The sequence below is a fragment of the Taudactylus pleione genome, unplaced genomic scaffold (genome assembly GCF_031769625.1).
Source record: "Taudactylus pleione unplaced genomic scaffold, aTauple2 ptg000397bl, whole genome shotgun sequence".
Lineage (NCBI taxonomy): Eukaryota > Metazoa > Chordata > Amphibia > Anura > Myobatrachidae > Taudactylus > Taudactylus pleione.
In genome coordinates, this window is record NW_028284799.1 from 3491524 (window position 1) to 3512081 (window position 20558).

At 43.3% G+C, this 20558-nt stretch overlaps 1 protein-coding gene across 6 annotated transcripts in view; it reads right to left on the minus strand.

Moving 5' to 3' along the window:
• BCAS3 (BCAS3 microtubule associated cell migration factor) overlaps positions 1-20558 on the minus strand; it is a 1455708-nt gene that overhangs the window by 649335 nt on the left and 785815 nt on the right. For all 6 annotated transcript variants that reach the window (XM_088446353.1, XM_088446352.1, XM_088446357.1 and 3 more), the window contains one exon: positions 9524-9624. In XM_088446353.1, the coding sequence (XP_088302479.1) occupies positions 9524-9624 (101 nt within the window). The remainder of the gene's footprint in view (positions 1-9523; positions 9625-20558) is intronic.

The following is a 20558-nucleotide window of genomic DNA, read 5'->3' on the forward strand; positions in this document are numbered from 1 at the left end:
CAGGCTTGTCTTTAGGAAACGCTTGAAGAATATATAATTAAAAGTTTCTTTGGGTAAAGATTACACTTCCTTCTACACACTGCCTACAGCGATGGCTGTGAATCTTGCATATGCCATATAGACAGCCCATTAAATGGATAACCGTTTGAAGGAGAAGATGTTCACCCAGAGAAAAGGATTCAGCACCATTAAAAACTAGCACTCTGTGCTTCACTGTACTCAGGTGTTTACTTTAGCAAAGCTCTTACTTATTGTTTTACACAACAAAGAACATCTTCTGCTCAAAGAAGCACAAGTGCAGAATCTCCCTGTGCTCTGGAACATCTTGTCATATTAATCAATGCAAGAGAGGATGTTTTAAAAGATTAGTCTACGAATAGTTGCAATAAAAGTTCACATGCCATGTTACAATGTGTGATCACAGAGGAATTAATTGGGAAGTTAGTGATTAAATAACATGCAATGAATTGTAGATGTGAGAAAAAAAAATCATCAAGAGACTGTTATAACGTGTGTAATGGAACAGATGTAAAAAAAATCTAGCAATGCATAACATAGACAAAGTAACATCTAGCTAGAGATAAGGTAGGCATGTCTGTGATAAGACAAGTAGCGACTTCTGCTAAATGGCGATTACACTTAAAGTCAGAATAAATACAAATAATACAGCAGCAGCTACTGTATTAATTTTGTTTAATATATGCAAAATTGAAAGTATACTAACCAAACTTGTATTTATAATTGATTAGAGATAATTGAAGCTGCGGCAAAACTTTTTGCTAGTTGAATTCAATAGCAAAACAGGCTGTTTCTCAGTAATAGTTATGGTTTAACAGTCTTTTTGTGTTCCACTTCTGCTTTGCCTTTCAGTAGAATGTCATATGCAAAGTGGCTGTAGTTACAGGCAGCCGCATAGGATCGTTTTACTACTTTATGCTATTGCGATAATCTGCACAACAAATACAGGGGTATGTTTGTGTGCAAGTAGAAACACGTGCTGACCATTGACTATACGCTGGTCACAGCAACCATCATCATTAGTATCTGCATGTGCACCAGCTTGGAGAGAAAGATCCATGAGAAAAAGGTTTCCCTTCCCTGTATGCACGCCTGAGAATCACATGGAGCTTTTCATACGCATCCACGTCACTCCCACGAATCGTGTGATCGCTTTTCCACCGCCCAATTCACTCCCCAAAAGCTTTACAGTATTTTATGGATAGACTGATCTGGCCAAGTTGCATTGAGTCAAAATAGGATGGACATACGCAAAAATGCACAAAGTTGCTTCTGTGCATGCGCAAAAACTTGCGGATTGCTTCCGTGAAGAGAGGTTTGTGTAACTCAAAATCAGCCCCTGTATCTGTATATTTAGCATTTAGCTGGGACAGTAAACTTATTCTGATTTGTGGTGCGGTTGAGATAGGAATGATAACACCAAAGGCAAAATGCCGCCATCAAAATACCGAAGGAAAATATTCTGCAGCACTATTTTCAATATGTTGCTTATTTCCAGTTCCAGTGAGTATACATTTGACAACAATATATTAGAATAACATGAACAATATCAATTATATTATTACTGGCCAGTGTTATTGGACTGTTATTATAATTATTGGACATAGGGCCTGATTCAGAGATGTACGCAATGCCAATATGTACGCAGTTGAGCAATTATCTTTAATCTGCATATGCATCTAAGTCGTACTGCTCAGTACCAGTGGCGGCTCCAGAGGTGGGGCTGCAGCACAGTCCAAAATTCAAATAGGGGAGTCACACCAACTGCCAGTGAGTCCTGACTGTTTGGGGTGGCAGTTGGTGTGGCCCCCTTATTTGAATTTTGGACTGTGCCGCAGCCCCCCTCCTCTTGAGCCGTCACTGCTCATTACCATCGTTGATTGCAGCAACTTTTTACTCGCAGTGTGATTGACAGTCAGGGAGCATTTGAGGGAGGTAATGAAGTGGCGGCAAAAAACACAAGCGTGTCGCAACAGTTTTCGGTGAGTATCACAGCCTGCATATGTGATCCCTTATGCATAAAATTGGCTCCGGTTTCTCAGTACAGGCGTCCATTCTGTACGACCATAGGCATTGGCATAACTACCATAGGTGCAAGGGGTGCAGCTGCTATGGGGCCCAGGGCTGAGGGTGGCCTATCTTCTTTGTCAAACTTACATCTGTTGTATACAATTTTTATCATTGGGTGGTACATAGGGGCCCTTACAAACTTTTTGCTATGGGTTCTTCAAATACCTAGTCATGCCTCTTACCATAGGGTTACTCAGAAGATTGATCATCAATGGATCTGTGACTGATGGCGCATCTTTGTATGCAGCCACTTGAATTTGCAATAACGTTTGTGGACGTCTCAATGCAAATCCCGACATCTGTGATATTTGCATATTTTTGCACAGCAGCTGCAGTGGCACATGGTACCTCTCTGAGTCAGGCCTATCATTTTCATTACTCCATGGGGTATATTGGTGGGTCATAATTTTACTGCCATCATTCCATTCAATCACTTGATTATTGCTTAGTTATACTTAGATCACTGTTACTGATCATTTATTAATATCTATTTAATCCCTGGTATACTCCTATTAACACCTAGTGCAGGGGTGTTGTTATTAAAATTGAGTTTATTAACTATGTCTTACGAGATTTTAGGTGAAACCTACAATTATATGTGTGGTTTTATAAGAAGGTTTATATATTTTGTACAAAGCAATGGAAAATCAACTATTGCAATGTGGAAAAAATACAGTAGCAAATAGGAGTTGACAAAGTATATTTAGGGATGTAGGGCCACGAAAGGTCAAGAAACACAGTTTCCAACAAAATAAATGAATATGAGGGAGAAACACACATATATTGGGGTGTCTATATGCTGAAATGGTGGGTATTATACGGTGGAGAATGGGTAACCCAGGTAGGCCACATTGGAGTGAGATGTAGCCGGTATGATAAGGGCATGTTTTAAGTCAGGTGATGGGAGGATATGGGGAAATTATAGACAGTTATAGAGAAATAGATTAATGGATGAGAAGCAGAGGGGTTGGGGGGAGCGAGTCAAGGGCCTGCACAATGAGAAAGTATGATCTATGTATAGAATAAGAGGTTTTAAAGAACGTGGCATGGTGACATAAGTATAGGAATACCTTGGTGCCCAAGTGGCAGGTGGTGTTACGGTGACCACTTTCCAATTTTCAAATGGGGGCGTGACAAGTGGTGTGGTCAGAATAGCAGTAGCATTTTATTTCTCAGATTTCAGGCCCACACATGCCCCTTTATATGCCATCGGCAGCACATGTGGTGTAATGGTTAGTATTACTGCCTCACTTTACTGAGGTCACTACGGCCCTAACTGTGTGAAATTTGTATATTCTCCCTGTGCTTGCGTGAGTTTCCTCCCACACTCCAAAAATATACTGGTAGGTTAATTGGCTCCCATCAAAATTAACCCTAGTGTGTATGTGTGTGAGCATGTGGTAGAGAACATGAATTGTAAGCTCCACTGGGGCAGGGACTGATGTGAATGGCCAAATATTCTCTGTACAGTGCTACGGAAATGTGTGCACTATATAGATATAGTAACTGGTAATAAATCTGCTCCACATACTCTTTATATACCTCAGAGCCTTCTTATGCCACTTTAAATGCCTCATGACCACCTCATATGCCTCAGAGCCACTCATTCCCCTTTATATGCCTAATAGTCCCCTCATGAACCTATATATGTTTAACTATACCCTGTGTTACATCCTTAACCACTCCAAATTCTGCAATACATCCCTGTCCTCTCTATACAAGACACTACATCCATTAATCCTGCATACCTTGCACTACATCCTTACACTTAATATCTGCCCTACCAAACCTGACACCTCTATACCTTAGACTGACCCCTCATACACCATGCACTATGCTACACCTCATTACTGATCCCTCTATACTGTACCTTGCAATAAAGTGTGGACCCTCTATTCCCTACACTACATTACTACACTACATACCCCCTATACGCTGCACTACACTACATCTCTCCTATATGCTGCACTACATCACTACACTACAGTACTTCACCTCTATTTGCTGCACTACATTGTGCATGAAGTCACAAGTGTCAGGACTTTGTGGGTGTTTAGCACTAGTTTGCAGGGGTTGGTGGTGCAGTGGCGTGGCATGCGGGGTCCTCATGGGCGGCGGGTGACGGCAGAGATCTCGGCCATGACGTCTGGCAGCACTGTCTGGTGTAACGGTGGCCAGAGATCTGGAATAGTTTGGTGTGTGTGGCATGTGGCTGTGTTCCTGTGTGTCTACATGGAGGGCTCCACCATGTTGGAGACCATCAGCTAACTACCAGTAATCCAATGGTCAGCCAGAGGGAGTTCCTGGCCAATCAGTGTGCTGCTATGCCTATAAAGCCAGTCTGGCCTAGAGTGGAATTGCCAGTGCAACAAGTCACTATTCCTGTAAGCTGTCTGTTACTGTGCTCCCTGCTGCGGTTGTTGTTTCGGTCCTAGTGCCCTGTGGAAACCCTTATTGGCATTGTACATGGTTGAGTCTCAGTCCTCCTGTGCCAATACTGTTGATCCTATTGTTTACACCTGCTGACCATGTTCAGTCTGGTGACACCTGTATAGTTGGTTCTGCTCCTCATTCCAGCACATCCCGAATAGCTGTTTCTGCTCCGCATTCCAGCACTTCCCGAATAGCTGGTTCTGCTCCTCATTCCAGCACATCCTGAATAGCTGGTTCTGCTCCACATTCCAGCATATCCCGAATAGCTGTTTCTGCTCTACTTTCCAGCATATCCTGTATAGCTGGTTTTGCTCTGCATCCAATACTGTTGATCCTATTGTTTACACCTGCTGACCATGTTCAGTCTGGTGACACCTGTATAGTTGGTTCTGCTCCTCATTCCAGCACATCCCGAATAGCTGTTTCTGCTCCGCATTCCAGCACTTCCCGAATAGCTGGTTCTGCTCCTCATTCCAGCACATCCTGAATAGCTGGTTCTGCTCCACATTCCAGCATATCCCGAATAGCTGTTTCTGCTCTACTTTCCAGCATATCCTGTATAGCTGGTTTTGCTCTGCATCCAATACTGTTGATCCTATTGTTTACACCTGCTGACCATGTTCAGTCTGGTGACACCTGTATAGTTGGTTCTGCTCCTCATTCCAGCACATCCCGAATAGCTGTTTCTGCTCCGCATTCCAGCACTTCCCGAATAGCTGGTTCTGCTCCTCATTCCAGCACATCCTGAATAGCTGGTTCTGCTCCACATTCCAGCATATCCCGAATAGCTGTTTCTGCTCCACTTTCCAGCATATCCTGTATAGCTTGTTCTGCTCCGCATCCCAGCACATCGCTAATAGCTGGTTCTGCTCTTCATCCCAGCACATCCCGTATAGCTGGTTCTGCTCCGCATCCCAGCACATCGCTAATAGCTGGTCATACTCAACTGATCCCAACAGCATTTAGGACCTCATTCAGAGTCGGTCGTTGCGGCCGCACGGTCGTACGCCACCGCTGTTCGCTATACTGCGCATGCGTAAAGTTCGCAATGCGCGTGCGCAAACTAGCAGCTACGATCAGAAATCTCTCTCTCCTTGAACACAGCCAGGTCGGTAGTTTGAGTGACAGATGGAGGCGTTTGTGGGTGGTAACAGGGGAAGGTGCTTGAAAACGGGGGAGTGGAGATCCGAACGCAGGCGTGCCTCATTATGCGAACGGCGTTTTATGGGAGTGCATATGGATTATGGGAGTGCATAATTAACAAAGTAGTGTCATGGCACATGTGACATGGGAGGTTTGTACACTGACAAGATCGTAGAGCTTAAGAGAGGGTATGGTCAACCTTAAGCTCTACGACCAGTTCCGATGGTTCCCGATGGTCTCGATTAATCCTTATATGCCCGGAGATGACGTGCAATGCGTACGAGAAGGAGGCGTATTTTTTTGTCTTCCGACCGCTTCCTCCCCTTGGTCGGTCAACTACCGATCCGAACTTAGGGACGCAACTTGCGAGGGAATCATTTGCATATCCGGCCCCTTTTTCCGTAAGACCGTGCGGCCGCTTCGACCGACTCTGAATGAGGTCCTTAGAATCCTGGTTCCATACTCACCAGCTACCCGTGATGTTCAGTTTCTATTCATACTCTATACACACAGTTAGTACATGAGGAGAAATTATATACTACCTCCTCGTTTACTCCCATCTGCTAGAGACTCTCCCACTACTACCCTCACCTCATTGGTGACAAAAACCCACCAAGATCTGACAGCAGATCTGACAACAAATAGATACATGCATGCCACATCTTCTGTGAATGGATTCCAACATGAAACTGGTGTTTCTGGGTTGCAACTGGGTGGCGAGAACCAAGATGCACGGAGTTGCTATTTCTGATGGGAGTGTCATGGGTGTATATGTTCATCGCCGAGAGACTCTGAGACCTACGTATGTGAAAGGGACGCCTGTGCCTGACGGATCTCTTGCACCTAGCATGGGGCTGGTGCAAGTGCCAATACTTATTATAGCGTAATGGTCTGCGGACACTAGAATAGTGGGCAGGATAGGCTTGCACTTTCAGATGCATAGATTTGTGACTAAGTTTGGCCGATTGTCACGTTACCATAAGAAAATAAGTACAATGCCGCGGCTGTACAGAAAAGTGTCTGAGGTAGCATGCAAATCAGAATCAGATCGGGTGTCTTTAGCATAAGTCGAAGGCTTTAGGGAACATTTTCAAAGAATTTCCTTTAATGTCAACACTAATGGAGCACTTTGAGAGATCAAGGTGGATTATATCCCAAGTCTTAGGATCTGGAGAGGAACCAAATTCAGACTCCCAGGAAAGCTCATGAGCAGATAATAGTGGGGATTCTAGTGCCAAAATGGTACAAGAAAGAATTGGTGCCTCTGTCAGTGGGGTGATAGGTGAAGTGACTCGCAAAGGGAATGTAATGATTGGACAAAATGTTGGATCTGAAAAAATTGGTACAACTAGCTGATAAGGATATATCTTTTGTGTCTGTCTATGAATGAGTGTGGTGCAAAGTCACCCACGATAAGGCAAAAATAAGTGATGCATGCATTACTACATGTGAATACTATGAATGTGCAAAAGCCCAGTGGGAAAAAAAGGTTTGATACCAGAGGGGAGTCAGAGGAGTAGGGTATACTGGAAGATGAAGATTCCCATTCAAATAATCCAAATTAGAAAGTGTAAGGGTGACTGTGGAAAGAGATGGAAAGGGCTGATAAAAAGTTGCTTGCAAGTCTGTTTTCTGTAGCGCTCTTGCAAATTTTAATACTGCGATTACACAGTAGTTAAGCATGGGATACAGTTATGTGACCGGCGGCCGCTGGTCACAATCCGACCCCGGAATGCCGGCTAGGGATTTATGACAGGCGTGAAGATACCGACGCCTGTCATAATTCCAAAGCCAGAATGAAGAACAATGCGGGCCCGAACGGTGTAAGTATGAGCCCCCGTCCTGTTAGCCGCACGGGGGGGGAGGGTTAGGTTTAGGGCAACCCGGGGGAACTTAGGGTTAGGCACCCCTCGGGGATGGTTAAGGTTAGGCTAGGGGAGGGGGGGGTTAGGTTTAGGCACTAACGGGGGGAGGTTATGGTTAGGCACTAGGGGGAGGTTAGGGTTAGGCACCCCTAAAGGAGGGTTAGGGTTAGGGGGGGAGAGGGAAGGGTTGGGATTTCCTCCCTTCGGCCAGCCGCTGTCGGGATTTGAACTGACGGCTATACAGCCGCTGGCAAAATAATCCCATTCGGATAAGCATACAGTGTGAATCTACAGGCAATTCCAAGTCATATGCATCTCAGTCACACCTCCACAAGAAGATGAACAATACCCCTTTTACATCAAAACCCAGGGGCTGTCCCCCTGCCCACATTAAAATCTTGTGATCTTAATGTGGGCAGCAATTTATTTATTAAAAATGATTGATATAATGCGTCTTTCCACAGAGAACATTTAATCATTTATCAGTACCTGCAACATCTGTTTATATTTATGTCACCCACCTCCACCCAATGGCATCTAGAAAGATCTAACATGATGCTGCTAAAGGTTCTAACACCATAGTGCATATCAAGGGGGGATAAAGGCAACTTTTGTATTGTAGCTGCATATGGGAGCTGTTTCCAAGGGGGTGCCATTAATCATGACCTAGCGATAATAACCTTCAGGATGTCTTGAGGTTTTTTTTGTTATTAGGGGGTCTATTCATTATCACTTAATTTCTACAAGGCAGGTGAAAATGCACAGTTCCAGGTGCACTGCAGAGTCAGAAATTTTCGGATCAGCTGTCTTCGCGCCGGAGCAATGATGAACTTCTCTGGCGCTCACCGCGAGTAGGAATGTTAATTATCAAGATCCGCTGAAAATTACTTAAAAAGAAAGTCGTATGTTTGCGTTTTGGGAACGGTGTGTCCTGGTTGACTGGTATTGCGGTATGGTTGTTCAGTATTGTTGTTTTTCGTGTGAGTTTTATAGGCGAGTGCTAAATCGGAAATGAATTCTTTGTATATGTATGTATGTATACTTGGCCAATAACGTTGAATCGAAATCTGAGACCTTTCATCTGCATCCTCTGGGTCTACCACATTTATGGCATAGACAAGTTTGCACAATAAGTTTGAAGCCAGCATAAGTTAGGTACAGGTTGAGTCTCCCATATCCAAATATTCCGAAATACGGAATAATTTTGGCATGACTGAGATAATGAAACCTTTGATTTTTGATGGTTTAATGTACACAAACTTTGTCTAAAGGCACAAATTATTAAAATTATTATATAAAATTACCTTCAGGCTATGTGTAGAAGATGTATATGAAACATAACAGAATTTCATGTATGTACACAAAGTTTGCTTGAGCCACAAAATCATTAAAAATATTGTATAAAATTACCTACAGGCTGTGTGTATAAGGTGTATATAACACATAGATGCATTCTGTGTGTATATTGGGGTCCCATTTCCAAGATATTTCGTTATGATATGCAAATATTCCAAAATACGGAATATTCCGTTATCCAAAATACCCCTGGTCCCAAGCATTTTGGATATGGGAGACTCAACTGCCTTACAGCTTCTGGGACTGATTTATAGTTAAACTTTCTTTGTCGCTCCACATTAGCGGCCTCAAGCCAAGGCTATAGTACTACTTCTTATTACTCCTTTTAGTAATCAGAATGTGTCAGGTTGCCATGCATGGCCAAATTGCAAACACCAGGTGTCAATGCTATAAATAAAGGAGACCCAAAGGTAAGGATTAGGAAAGCTGCACAAGAGGGGTGCAAAAATTGTAAAGTAGCTCTTTAATGAAAAACACTTTTACCCTTAAAGATTGTTACCATAGGTACTATGAAAGACAACACAGACAGGACTCAAAGCAAGTACAGCTATATCTGTGATAGAAGAAGCTGCTATTATCTAACATGTATTGAAAATCTGCAGGCTATAAGACTCCTACAGGACAATTACATTATTTACCTGTGAAAGCCATCCTTCGTCCTCCTGCCCACTCTGGTCTGAAGCAAGACTATCATAAGATCCATGCCTTGTGATAGGACCAGGACTTCCAGGTGGAACCACTGCAAAATATTAAATAATGTCATGTATTAAAAAAAATAATAATTCTGGAATGAAACAAACGATATTGGTGGGTGAGGAACACAATGTTTATTGCATGCCTTAAATAGTGTTAATAAGAGAGATATGCAATTCTAGGCCCGACACTCTTAAAGACCTAATGTTAACATAATAGATTGTGGGTCTATTTATCTATGGCGGCCTATCGCAGCGCTAGAGAATCTTTTTGAAGGTGTTGGTGGTGGTGCCAAGAGTCAGATATGGGATACTACAGTGGGACACTCTTACTTGTGAAATGAAATTATATTTTGAGTTAAAACTTTTATTATTGATATTAAACTATAAAAAGAGGGAATATTCCTATAGAGATTGTATAAAATAAAGTTAGTTCTTAGCCTCTGTCTTAGTCTATATCTTATATTACACAAAAATCAATTGTATTTTGATATTAGACACAGAATTGTAAAGTCTAGAATATTGAATAAACAATATTCATGGAACCTCCTAATGTCTTACTGTACCTCAAAGGTTTTTAGGCGAATATATATCTATAGTAAATGTGTTATACATCTATTCTGGAACATAGTGGCACATTTTAAGGTGGATATAACTACACATAACGCGGGAGCTCCAAGTGACTCGGGAGCGCCAAGCTTCTTTTCGTGCAACTTTTTACCTTCAAATGCGTCTTATTCGCAAAGCAATGTGAATATTTAGCACAAGCAGCTTCTGCGGATTAAAATGATATGCAGCATGCCTATGTTCTGTGTGCGACTGCGGGTGTATCTGCATGCAAAACGCTACTTCACAGTGTTACAGCCACTGACACTGTCACATAGCGTTTCGCATGAAGATACACCCACAGTAGCCCACACCACACACCCTGCACCCATATAACTATTATAATTACCTCTCCAGAGTCAACTGGTGCTGCAGACTCTACTCACCGGGAAAATGACATGCACAGTAGAGATGTCTCAAGGAAGATCGAGCGAGTGCCATGTTCCCAGCACGAGTGCCAGAGTTTACTGCGCAGCTGGAGAGGAGGGGGCCCGCATGGAGAGCCCCCTCCTCAAGGACTCCCTACTCTCTTAAACCACACATGTGCATTTATACATTTATCCTCTCCCTTTCTGTTTACCGTACCTTTCTCACTCCAATTTTTTATATGCACATCCACTCCATATATGTCTCTGTCACCCTCCCTTGGTGTACCTATCTCCTCTTTTGACCTGTCCCTATCTTATCTTTTCTGTGTAGCTGCCTCTAATTTTGTATGTGCATATTTGTTTCTTTTAGCCAACCTCCCATATCCTGCCTGGTGTGTCTCTCTCTGCTCTGGTGCTTCTAGCACACTGTTCTGTAGCTCAGCAGTTTGTGGCATCAGCGAGTGTGCTAGAAGCACCAGAGCAGAGAGCGACACCCCAAGCTGGAAAGAAGAATTGCACGGGTTGTGACAGGTGCAGTGTGCTAGAATGAACACTATATAGCACCCACTTTTCTCCTAGGCATCTCACAAAGCACCCTTGCTCTGCACCTTCTTCTGTCTCCCCATTTTTCTTCCTCTCTATGAAATTGGAGTCCTGCTGAATGGTATTTAGAAGTGACGTGTACTAACAGGTATAACCATGTCCAACAGAATGTAACAAAACCTGAGGAGGGCTGGTAAGCACAATCTATTGATCTTAGCTACTGTGTATCAATAGATGTTCTAACATCAAGATGAAAACCCCAATAACAAATGGGCTAGCTAGTAGCAAGTCCAATTCATAAAGATATAGCAAATATCCCTTCTAGAGCTTCATATAAGAGGCTGAATGACACCATACTACTTAACCCATCCATATGTGCTGACGTGGCAGAGGACCTGAAAGAATACTTCCAATTAAAATCTACCAATAATATTTCATAAAGTCACAATCACAGGGGGGTTCACTGTGGTCAACTCCACCAGACTGGAAATAAGGGTAACAATCTCTAAGATGGAACATTCAACAGCACTCCCACAAAAAGCTTTGATCTGTCCAAGAATACTACAAAAACTAAAATTGCTGGGAGCCAATCCAAAAAAACATGGTAACAAAATGTTACAAAAAGGGAGCTAAGGCAAACTGCCTTCTAACAAGCATTCCATAGGTATCAGTGTAATGTTATTTTGTTGATGAAAGAAAAACGAGAAGTTTGTTCTTTTACTTTAAGAAAATCAAGAAAGAATTCATGTATTTTTTATAGTAAACTTTGTAGCCTAAAACAGTCAATGGAGAAGCACAGTATTTCTCCTGATTCGAATGAAGTATATTTCTCTTCATGCATCCTCTCCAAATTATTCCCGGCTACCATAAAATTCCTCAATACAACCACCCCTGACAAGGGAACACTGGCTATCATCTGATCACTGAAGACTTTATCAGTGCCTGGTGTGCACAAATTTTCAGCTTAGTATTATAAAAGTTTATTGATATCTTGGCCCAGTGACTCTCATAATTATTTAACTGAATTTTGCAATGGTGCTACCTTCGATACACAAACCATAGCAGCCACAAGTCTTTTGCTTAATGTTGAGCTTAACATTTTATCAATAATACTAGTCAACAGGCTCAATATATACTTCCCTGCCATTGTCCATCACGACCAGGTAGGGTTCAAATCAGGTCACCATCGTAGAGTTGATCTAGTCTACCACATACTGATGTTTCCCCATAATTTAGCCTCCTTGCACGTTAAACAGCCCATCTGGCCGTGTCATGCCGTGGCGTGACTCGGTAGCGCTGAGCGTCTTTTCGTGTGACTTTTTGCCTTCAAATTAGTCTTATTTGCACAGTGGTGTGCATAGAACGCACAAGCAGCTCCTGCTGATTAAAATGATATGCGGCCTGCCTATGTTCTGTGTGCTGTGAAAGTGTAACGTAGCGTTTTGCATGCATACACCCGCAGTTGTACACAGAAAATAGGCATGCTGCATATCATTTTAATCAACAGAAGCTGCTTGTGTGTTCTATGCTCACCACTGTGCAAATAATACGCATTTGAAGGTAAAAAGTCATACGGCTCTCACACGTTATGTGTAACGCGATTTGTAGTGCACGGAGGATAGAAGTATGTGGACACATCTGTATAAATAGCTCCAAATGATCCTCTTTAATTACAATTGTGTTGAAAAAAAGCAATCATGATAAGAACCTTACAATAACAATATCTGAAAAGAATTGTGGCTCTATCAATCCTATCTGCCTAGGTCCATGTGAAATGTGAATAGGTTATTCTCAGCCTCGTCTGGCATCTTGAATGGGATTCAACAAGGTTACGCTCCTTGTCATATCTGCTCTAATGATGGAAACTCTAGCAATCAGATTTAAACAAAAAACTACTGTCAGCACTAAAATTACTTTTGTAGTATAGTACTAAAGAGCAAGTTGTCAAAAATTGTACAACCACATTTTGATGTGTAATATACCATTCAGGAATCAAATGTGACTTTGAAGCCATGTTGGCAGAGAAGAGGGGACCAGTGGGTGTTGCCTCAGTGCAACTGGGCAGTGCCAGAGGGATCAATGTAGGGCTATGATCCATTATCACCCTTCATATCAATGATGCATCAGGTGCGCAGGCTCAGTGTGCCTGCTCATACACTGGCATTGAACAGGCCAGTGAGAGAACGGAGGCAGCACAGTGCAGGGAGCATAGAGTAAGGGCTTTATACAGAGGAGGGATGTGGGACTCTGTAGGTAGGGGGGCCGAGTAGGGTCATGAAGCTGAAGAACTACGGTCTTTAAATTATAATAAAATGTGCTCCTTTCCCAGGTTAATTTTTCTGTGGGGAAGGGGGTATGAAAAGAAAGCTGCAAAATAAAAATTGAGTATTCCTCCTCACTTGGGACATACTATAAATTGAAAAAAGCAAAGTCTAAGGTAAATCTGTCAGAGGTAAATTTAAAATTTTCATTAACATAATAAATATATGGATAACTACCTGACCAGAGCACATCAACATGTCTCAGAGAGAGACTGACTGCTAGACCTGGACTGCCTGCAGACCTGCATGGAAGTTGTCAACCCACCCAGGCAAGCAAGGTTAGTGACTTCTACATTTGTTAACATTCAATTCAATGACTTTGTGTGGGCCGGCTGATGGTCTCTGACACTGGAATGGAAGTAGGTCCTTATAGTGTTGAATAATATGGGATCTACCAGCTACATAAAAACATGTTCTGTTATTATAACAATAATTTAGTAACTTTGTTTCCCCTGCACATGTGCCATTGTTTGAATAGCATTGAATTCAGGCATGGGCTATGTATTATGTCGGTCACTGATGCTCTCTGTTATATGGTGGTAACTAATGCTCTCTTTATGTTACGGCGGCCACTGTTCCCCTTTTAATTGTATGGCGGTGTCTCTGATAGGAGTTGTAACTGGACCTAGGGGGGCCACATAGCAAAATTTTCACGGGCCCCCCTAGGTCCGCAAACCCCTCCTCCCGCACCCTCCTCGACAGTAGACTTACCTGCTCTGTGGTCACGCTGCGCAGGAACACTTCCTCTCCAGGTCACTCCATCTCCTCAGTCCTTACTGATTGATGCTGGGAGGAGGCGGCCTCCTCCCAGTATCAGTCAATAAGAAGACAGAAGAGTCGGAGGCGGAGCCGACCAGAAGGACGCGACCACGGAGGGGAAGGGGGCCGCGACCACAGAGCAGGTAAGTCGACTAGAGGAGGGTGAGGGTGTGCGGAGGAGGGAGGGGGGCCATCCCGGGTCAGTCCGGGCCCCATAGCAGCTGCACCCCCTGCACCTATGGTAGTTACGCCACTGGTCTCTGATATTCTGTACACCAATGGTTCTCAAACTCGGTCCTCAAGACCCCACACAGTTCACGTTTTACAGGTCACCTAGCAGGTGCACAGGTGTATTCATTACTCACTGGCACATTTTGAAAGATCCACAGGTGGAGCTAATTATTTCACTTGTGAATCTGTGAGGAGACCTGGAAAACATGCACTGTTTGGGGTCCTGAGGACAGAGTTTGAGGACCTGTGCTCTACATTATATGGTGGTCATTTTGACTTTCTCTGCATTATATGACAGTCACTATGATAGTCTCTGTATTATATGGTGTTCACTGCAATGCTCTGTGGTTAAGAGGTAGTGTAGTACAGGAAGCAATACTTACTGTACTTAAGACAATGGAGCCTTTATGCTCCATTTTAAAGTGAAGACACCCCAAAACCACTATAGTGACTGTTCTCCCTGTTGGTTGAGACTTTCTATTGTAGTAAAGACTTGTTGAGGGGAAGTAATACATGGAGAAAAGATCTCCATTAATCGAAAAAATTTTAAATAAATACAAATTGTAATTCAAAGTAATTAAAAATAAAATGAAAGGTCAGGAAATAAAATATGCAATGCATGTAATTTCTTTTTCAAGATATTGCAAACGGCAGAAAAAAAAATCTTCCAAATGCTCATTACTGTACCTGCTAAATTAAAACAGGTGACTCTTTGTTGCGATCCGGCGTTGCGATGGGAAATGCCGGTGTTTCCGGGTGGAAACGCCTACCTCCCACCATTGATGTTCTGCGATCCGTCGCCGGATCGCAGACATTTGTCAAGTTAAATGTCGGCGATTTGACAATTGCGATAATTTTTTGATTGCGATCGTCAAATCGCCGAAATCCAACATGTTGGATTTCTGCGATCCTGCGATGCCAGGTTGCAGCATCGCGGGATCGCAGCAATCCATCGCAGATGGATGGGGCCCATTACCCAACTCACCCTTTATTATAGCAAATAGAATTCTGAATGGAGATGACTTGATGTGGTAAGGGAAGGTTTTCCTACAGTGCTGGTGTGCATTAGATTCATGAAAGACAACAGAAGCGCTCAGTTTAATATTCAATAAACATTTGTATTAGAATAACAAGGGAAGCACAGTCAATGTTTAATTCCAATGCCAATCAAAGATACACCAATTGCTTTGTTAATGACATTTAAAAATATATATTGTACAGTTGCAGTGCCAATATCTTTTTTTTTAACTAATCAGCAAAGAGTCTTGCTTTAGTCTTGTATTAGCTCAATCAATGTTTTCCCCTGTACCCTGACCCTTGGGTGCAATGAAGGCCCAGTAATTAGTTATTAGCATTTTCAAACAGCCAATGGTTTGTGTATCTGGTTTCACTTTACACTCATTAGCCGCTGTCTGTGAAATGGTAACAAACAGCATGTACTCATAAAATTGTAATCTAGGTGTTACACTGGAGCAGTGACGTAGTAAGACGTATGGGGGCCCCATAGCTAAATTTCCATAGCCCCCACCCGTGTAAATAATTTTGCAGTTTATCCATTTACAATCTGCCGATTTAGCTGACATGCAGGATTAAATAAATGGTGATTAGCATAAAGTATGATAAAAATATATATTTAAAAAATATACATAGTCTCCCTAATCCTAGATGTTTATGATATAACGTAATATATAAGGACGAAGGCTATGATTCACTAATAAATCAGTCAGTGAGGAGAGACTGAGGCAGAGCCAGCTGGGCAAGAGACAGTAGATGCCCTGCAGCAGCACTCAGAGGCGGCCTCGGCCCCGTAGTAGCCCCTTTCTCTGCACCTACTGTCTGAGATCTACTGCAAAATTGTACAGGTGTGTAGGTATATGTTGGGTGTTGAATCTGTGTCCAGGTCTCCAGTAGGATTGTGTCAACAGTCAGGTCTGAAGTTGGATCCTCAGAGGATTGGGCAAGTGTGTACCCTTCTTTAATCATGCAGCATCATATCAGATAAATAATTTACTTTATCCATTGTTTCTAAATTAAAAACTGCAGATAAAATAAAGGGAGGTGTCTGTAGGCTTATGGATGACAGGCCTAAATGTGTTACAGTATATAGTCCTTACCTGAAGATGTTATTCAGATTCTTTTTCTGAAGATGTTGCTGTTTAGAACCTTATTTAAAGATGTAATCCATAGTCCATATCAGTAATCGTTATCCAAAGTTGCTTAAATGAAGCAGGAGCTACTCAGAGTATCAGTATAGGACAAAATGTCACCACAAAATGGCTGCCAGTAGCTGTGCATCCTTTATATAGGACTGTAACCTGCATTGTGACATCACAATGCATGCAGGCAGCAGCTAGAGATGGCTGTAGCATTGATCAGCTCTGGGCCCAGATGCTGGTGAGAATAGAAAAGCTGGTGCTCAGGACATAGCAGTGTAACTCGGTGCAGGGGGAGGGCCAGGCCCCAGAGGCACCCTGGGCCCCGCAGCAGCCACACTCTCTGCACCTACTATAGCTACGCCCTTGCACTGGAGATCCCAACCATGGTAATAGTTGGGTCCATACACTAGTAAATGAAGTATAAAGTAACTATCACACATACTTTAGATTTTTTTTTAAATACCAAGTCGATTGCTTTTTAAGCAAACACCTATCCTCATACAAATAATGATATTCTGTACAATACTTCCCTAGATGGCAAACAAGTATAGCTGCCATAGGGTCACAGGTCTCAGCATGTCATATGATGGAGGGGTAGTGGGAAAGAGGGAGAGGATTCCACACTGCAAAAAGCAGACACATAACACATTGCCTGCGAGTCATGGACACAGTCTGCTAAACAGTCACTGGCTCATAGCTCTCAGCATGTTGTGCACGGTTACAGGAAGAGTAAGAGAATATGAGGAGGATGTCAAAGCCTCTCCACCCAGTGTGTCATATGCCATTTGACTGTGTTTGGTACAGTATTCACATAACAATTTGGAAAACCTGAATAATTATTATGAAATATTTGTTAATTATTTGAAAGCTGTCTGCAGAAACATGGCAACTACATTTAGGTTTTATTTATCTAATCACCATTTAAGTCAAAGGGCTCTATTTACTACAATCCGTATTAATATGCAGATTGTAGTGTGATATTGCCTGATCAGGCAATATCACAGGGATTTCTTAAAAATCCCTTGCATGGACAGAGCTTGCGATAAAGCTCTGTCCCTGCAAATCCCCTACGCAGCCTTAGCGATGTATTTTTCAGAAAAAATACAGTGACAATGTGCCCGCGCATGCGCCGACAGGCCGCCGCTAATCGATTCCCACCCCGCAATCGCGCCCCCGCCCCCCTTAATTTCACTTACCTCCGGTGATCGGTGCTCTTGTGATGTCCTCCGTGGCTCCAGTCAGCTGGTCTCCCATCCTGTACTGTGACCCGGTCGAAGCGACCCGGGTCCCATTCACTGCTAGGAGAGCCGGCACTTGGTGATGATCTCATCTCCAAGCACCGGCTCAGCAGCGATGGCGGTGACGTCATCGACCCGGCATTATTGCCGGGTCGGGCCGCCAGTCTGAAACGGGTCTCAGTCGTGTTACTCCCAGGATCGAAGCATGTACAAATCCTTGATGTGACTAAGGGGCACGACCTCGTGGTGTAAAATGACTAAGGGGTACAACTGTGTGGCATTATTGGAATTGGGGGTACTATTGTGTGTTCACGCTCCTTCCCAGCGAGACCACACCTGTTTTTTTTTTTCCAGCGCATGGCTTTGGCATGTGCTCCCCCTGCTTCAATTGTGGATGGGGTCACCAATGCGCTTTATGTACACAGGGCACCAAAATGTGTAGTTACGGCTCTGCTTTGGTGTGCACAGATGTGTCCTTCTCTGTGTTCAGCACCCCTGCCCAAAAAAATCTTACAGTGAACACTATCTAATCCTCTCCAACTTCTATGCTAGGGCTTGTTTAATTGGAAATTTTTAAAAAAAGCTGAGTATAAGAAGGAAAGTTGACAAACAATGTAAAGGGAATAAATCAGGAACGAAAATATAGTGTTATGGATTGTTTGAGGAAGGTGTCTTGCCTAGGGCCCCATGAGGTCTAAATCCGCCTCTGGTCCATGCTACACTGAATCTTACAGTCCAAATTACCTAACGCACGTGCACACTAAGGTCCAATTAAGTCAGTAGCCAATTAACCACTAGTGGGCTTGGTCAGCAGCTGTATATTGTATTAGTGACACAGGAACCTTCAATATGAAAACTGATTCTCTATTATTTATTAATAGTGATTTATATAGCGTACAAAAAATGTATTTATACAGCCCATGATGATGAATAGGCCCACCAATCTCACCAGAATCACTCCATGTCATGAATATGTCATACATGGCCACCAATGTATGGCGTATTATGTACACTGTGGACTCAGATGCATGCTGTTGCTGCTGAACTGTGAAACCAGCATTAGCTGCTCTTGGTCAAGTTTACTGTTTTAAACCTAGATGTACGCGTTTATGAATTTTGGTAAAGTCTTTACGTTATTAACTACTCACAAGTGTGCTCTGCTTTTTATCTATCTATCTATTGTATATATCTATATATAGCAGGCTTGCCTCCCATCCCGATTTGCGATTTGGCTGGGAGCCTCCCAAATATCGGGTGCCGCTCCCGACCCCCCAGAAAGGCAGGCAAGCCTCCTGCTGCCACCTGCCCCCCCCCCCCGACTACCTACTAGAAACCCCTGCAGCGGGGGGACCTGATGACGCGATTCGCGCTGAATCACGTCATCGTGGCTCCACCCCCTGCTTCACAATGCCTTTATTTTTGGCACTGTGAGGAGGGGGTGGGGTCACCATGATGCGATCCTGCGGCCCCACCCCCAAAACGGACCCATTGACCGGCCACACCTTCTGCTGTATGTAGGCATTCAGCTCCCTCCAGGAAGGAGGGAGCTGAATGTCGGCAAGTATGATATATAGTACATATCTGTCTTTACAATGAACAGTGCATGTGTAGAGTGCTGGGAAATACAATAAAGTATTTTACTTTGCAATATATGCCACCCCCCAAAATCACCAAATCATGTGCCGGAGACTCCCAAGGGAGCACAAATTTCCTTGACAGGGAATAAACATTTTTATGTATTAGGCCAGATTAGGTATATGTTCTACTGTAAAGCGGTATTGCTGTAGTGCCAGGATTCATTGTGTCACCTCCTTGTTTACCTTTTAATTTATCTGCATATTATCACATAATCAGGTAGTACCGAAGGGCCTGTATAGCCCCCTTAATCACTAGGCACTCTTTTTCTACCATAGCATACTTTTGTTCAATGAAAGTTTACAGCTTGGGTACAACAATGGATTTTCCACTCCATCTCTAACTTGTAACAAAATAACCCCAATCCTACATCAAAGACGCCCATTTGAAAAAGAAAAACATCTACAAGCAATATCTAGGAATTGTAGGACTGGAGACAAGTAGAGAGTATATACACCATCTGTAGTAACTAAGTAACTAAGCCCAGAAAAGTGCACAGTTGAGTATTTATTTCAGTCCTAGGCCACTATTTCCAAATGTATGAGCCCATTTGGTTTCGGAACTGGATCATTTACTTGAGGACTCCTCCATTACATCCAGCTGAATCATTTTATTAATCTTCTTTTATGGCTATTTGTTTAGTCTATAATATATGATATGGTTTCTGGTTTACAAGCACAACAGGAGGAGTAACAATGTCATGCTTAGGCACTAAGGGGGTCATTCAGACCCACTCGCAAGCGGCAGTACGCTCGCAAGTGGGTCGATGTTCCCCACTGTGCATGCGCACGACGGAGGGAGCTCCGTTGTGCGCATGCGCGAGACCCGGACTGCGACAGCCAAGCTGTCGCTCCGGGTCTCGCACCAAAGGGGGCGTGCTGTCGATGTTGATTGACAGCACGCCCCCTTTGGTGGGCGTGCCGGGGGCGTGCCTGCCAGACGGAGGCGTTCCCATGGGAACGCCTACCGTCTGAAGCCGGCCCCACTGACATCACTAGTGATGTCAGTGGGAGTGATTTTGGCTCTGATAGAGCCAAAATCACTCCAGGGCTTGTGGCAGGGAGACCCTACCGCAGGGTCTCCGTCGCAAGTCTGATGGTCGCGATGGTCAAGAAAGACCATCG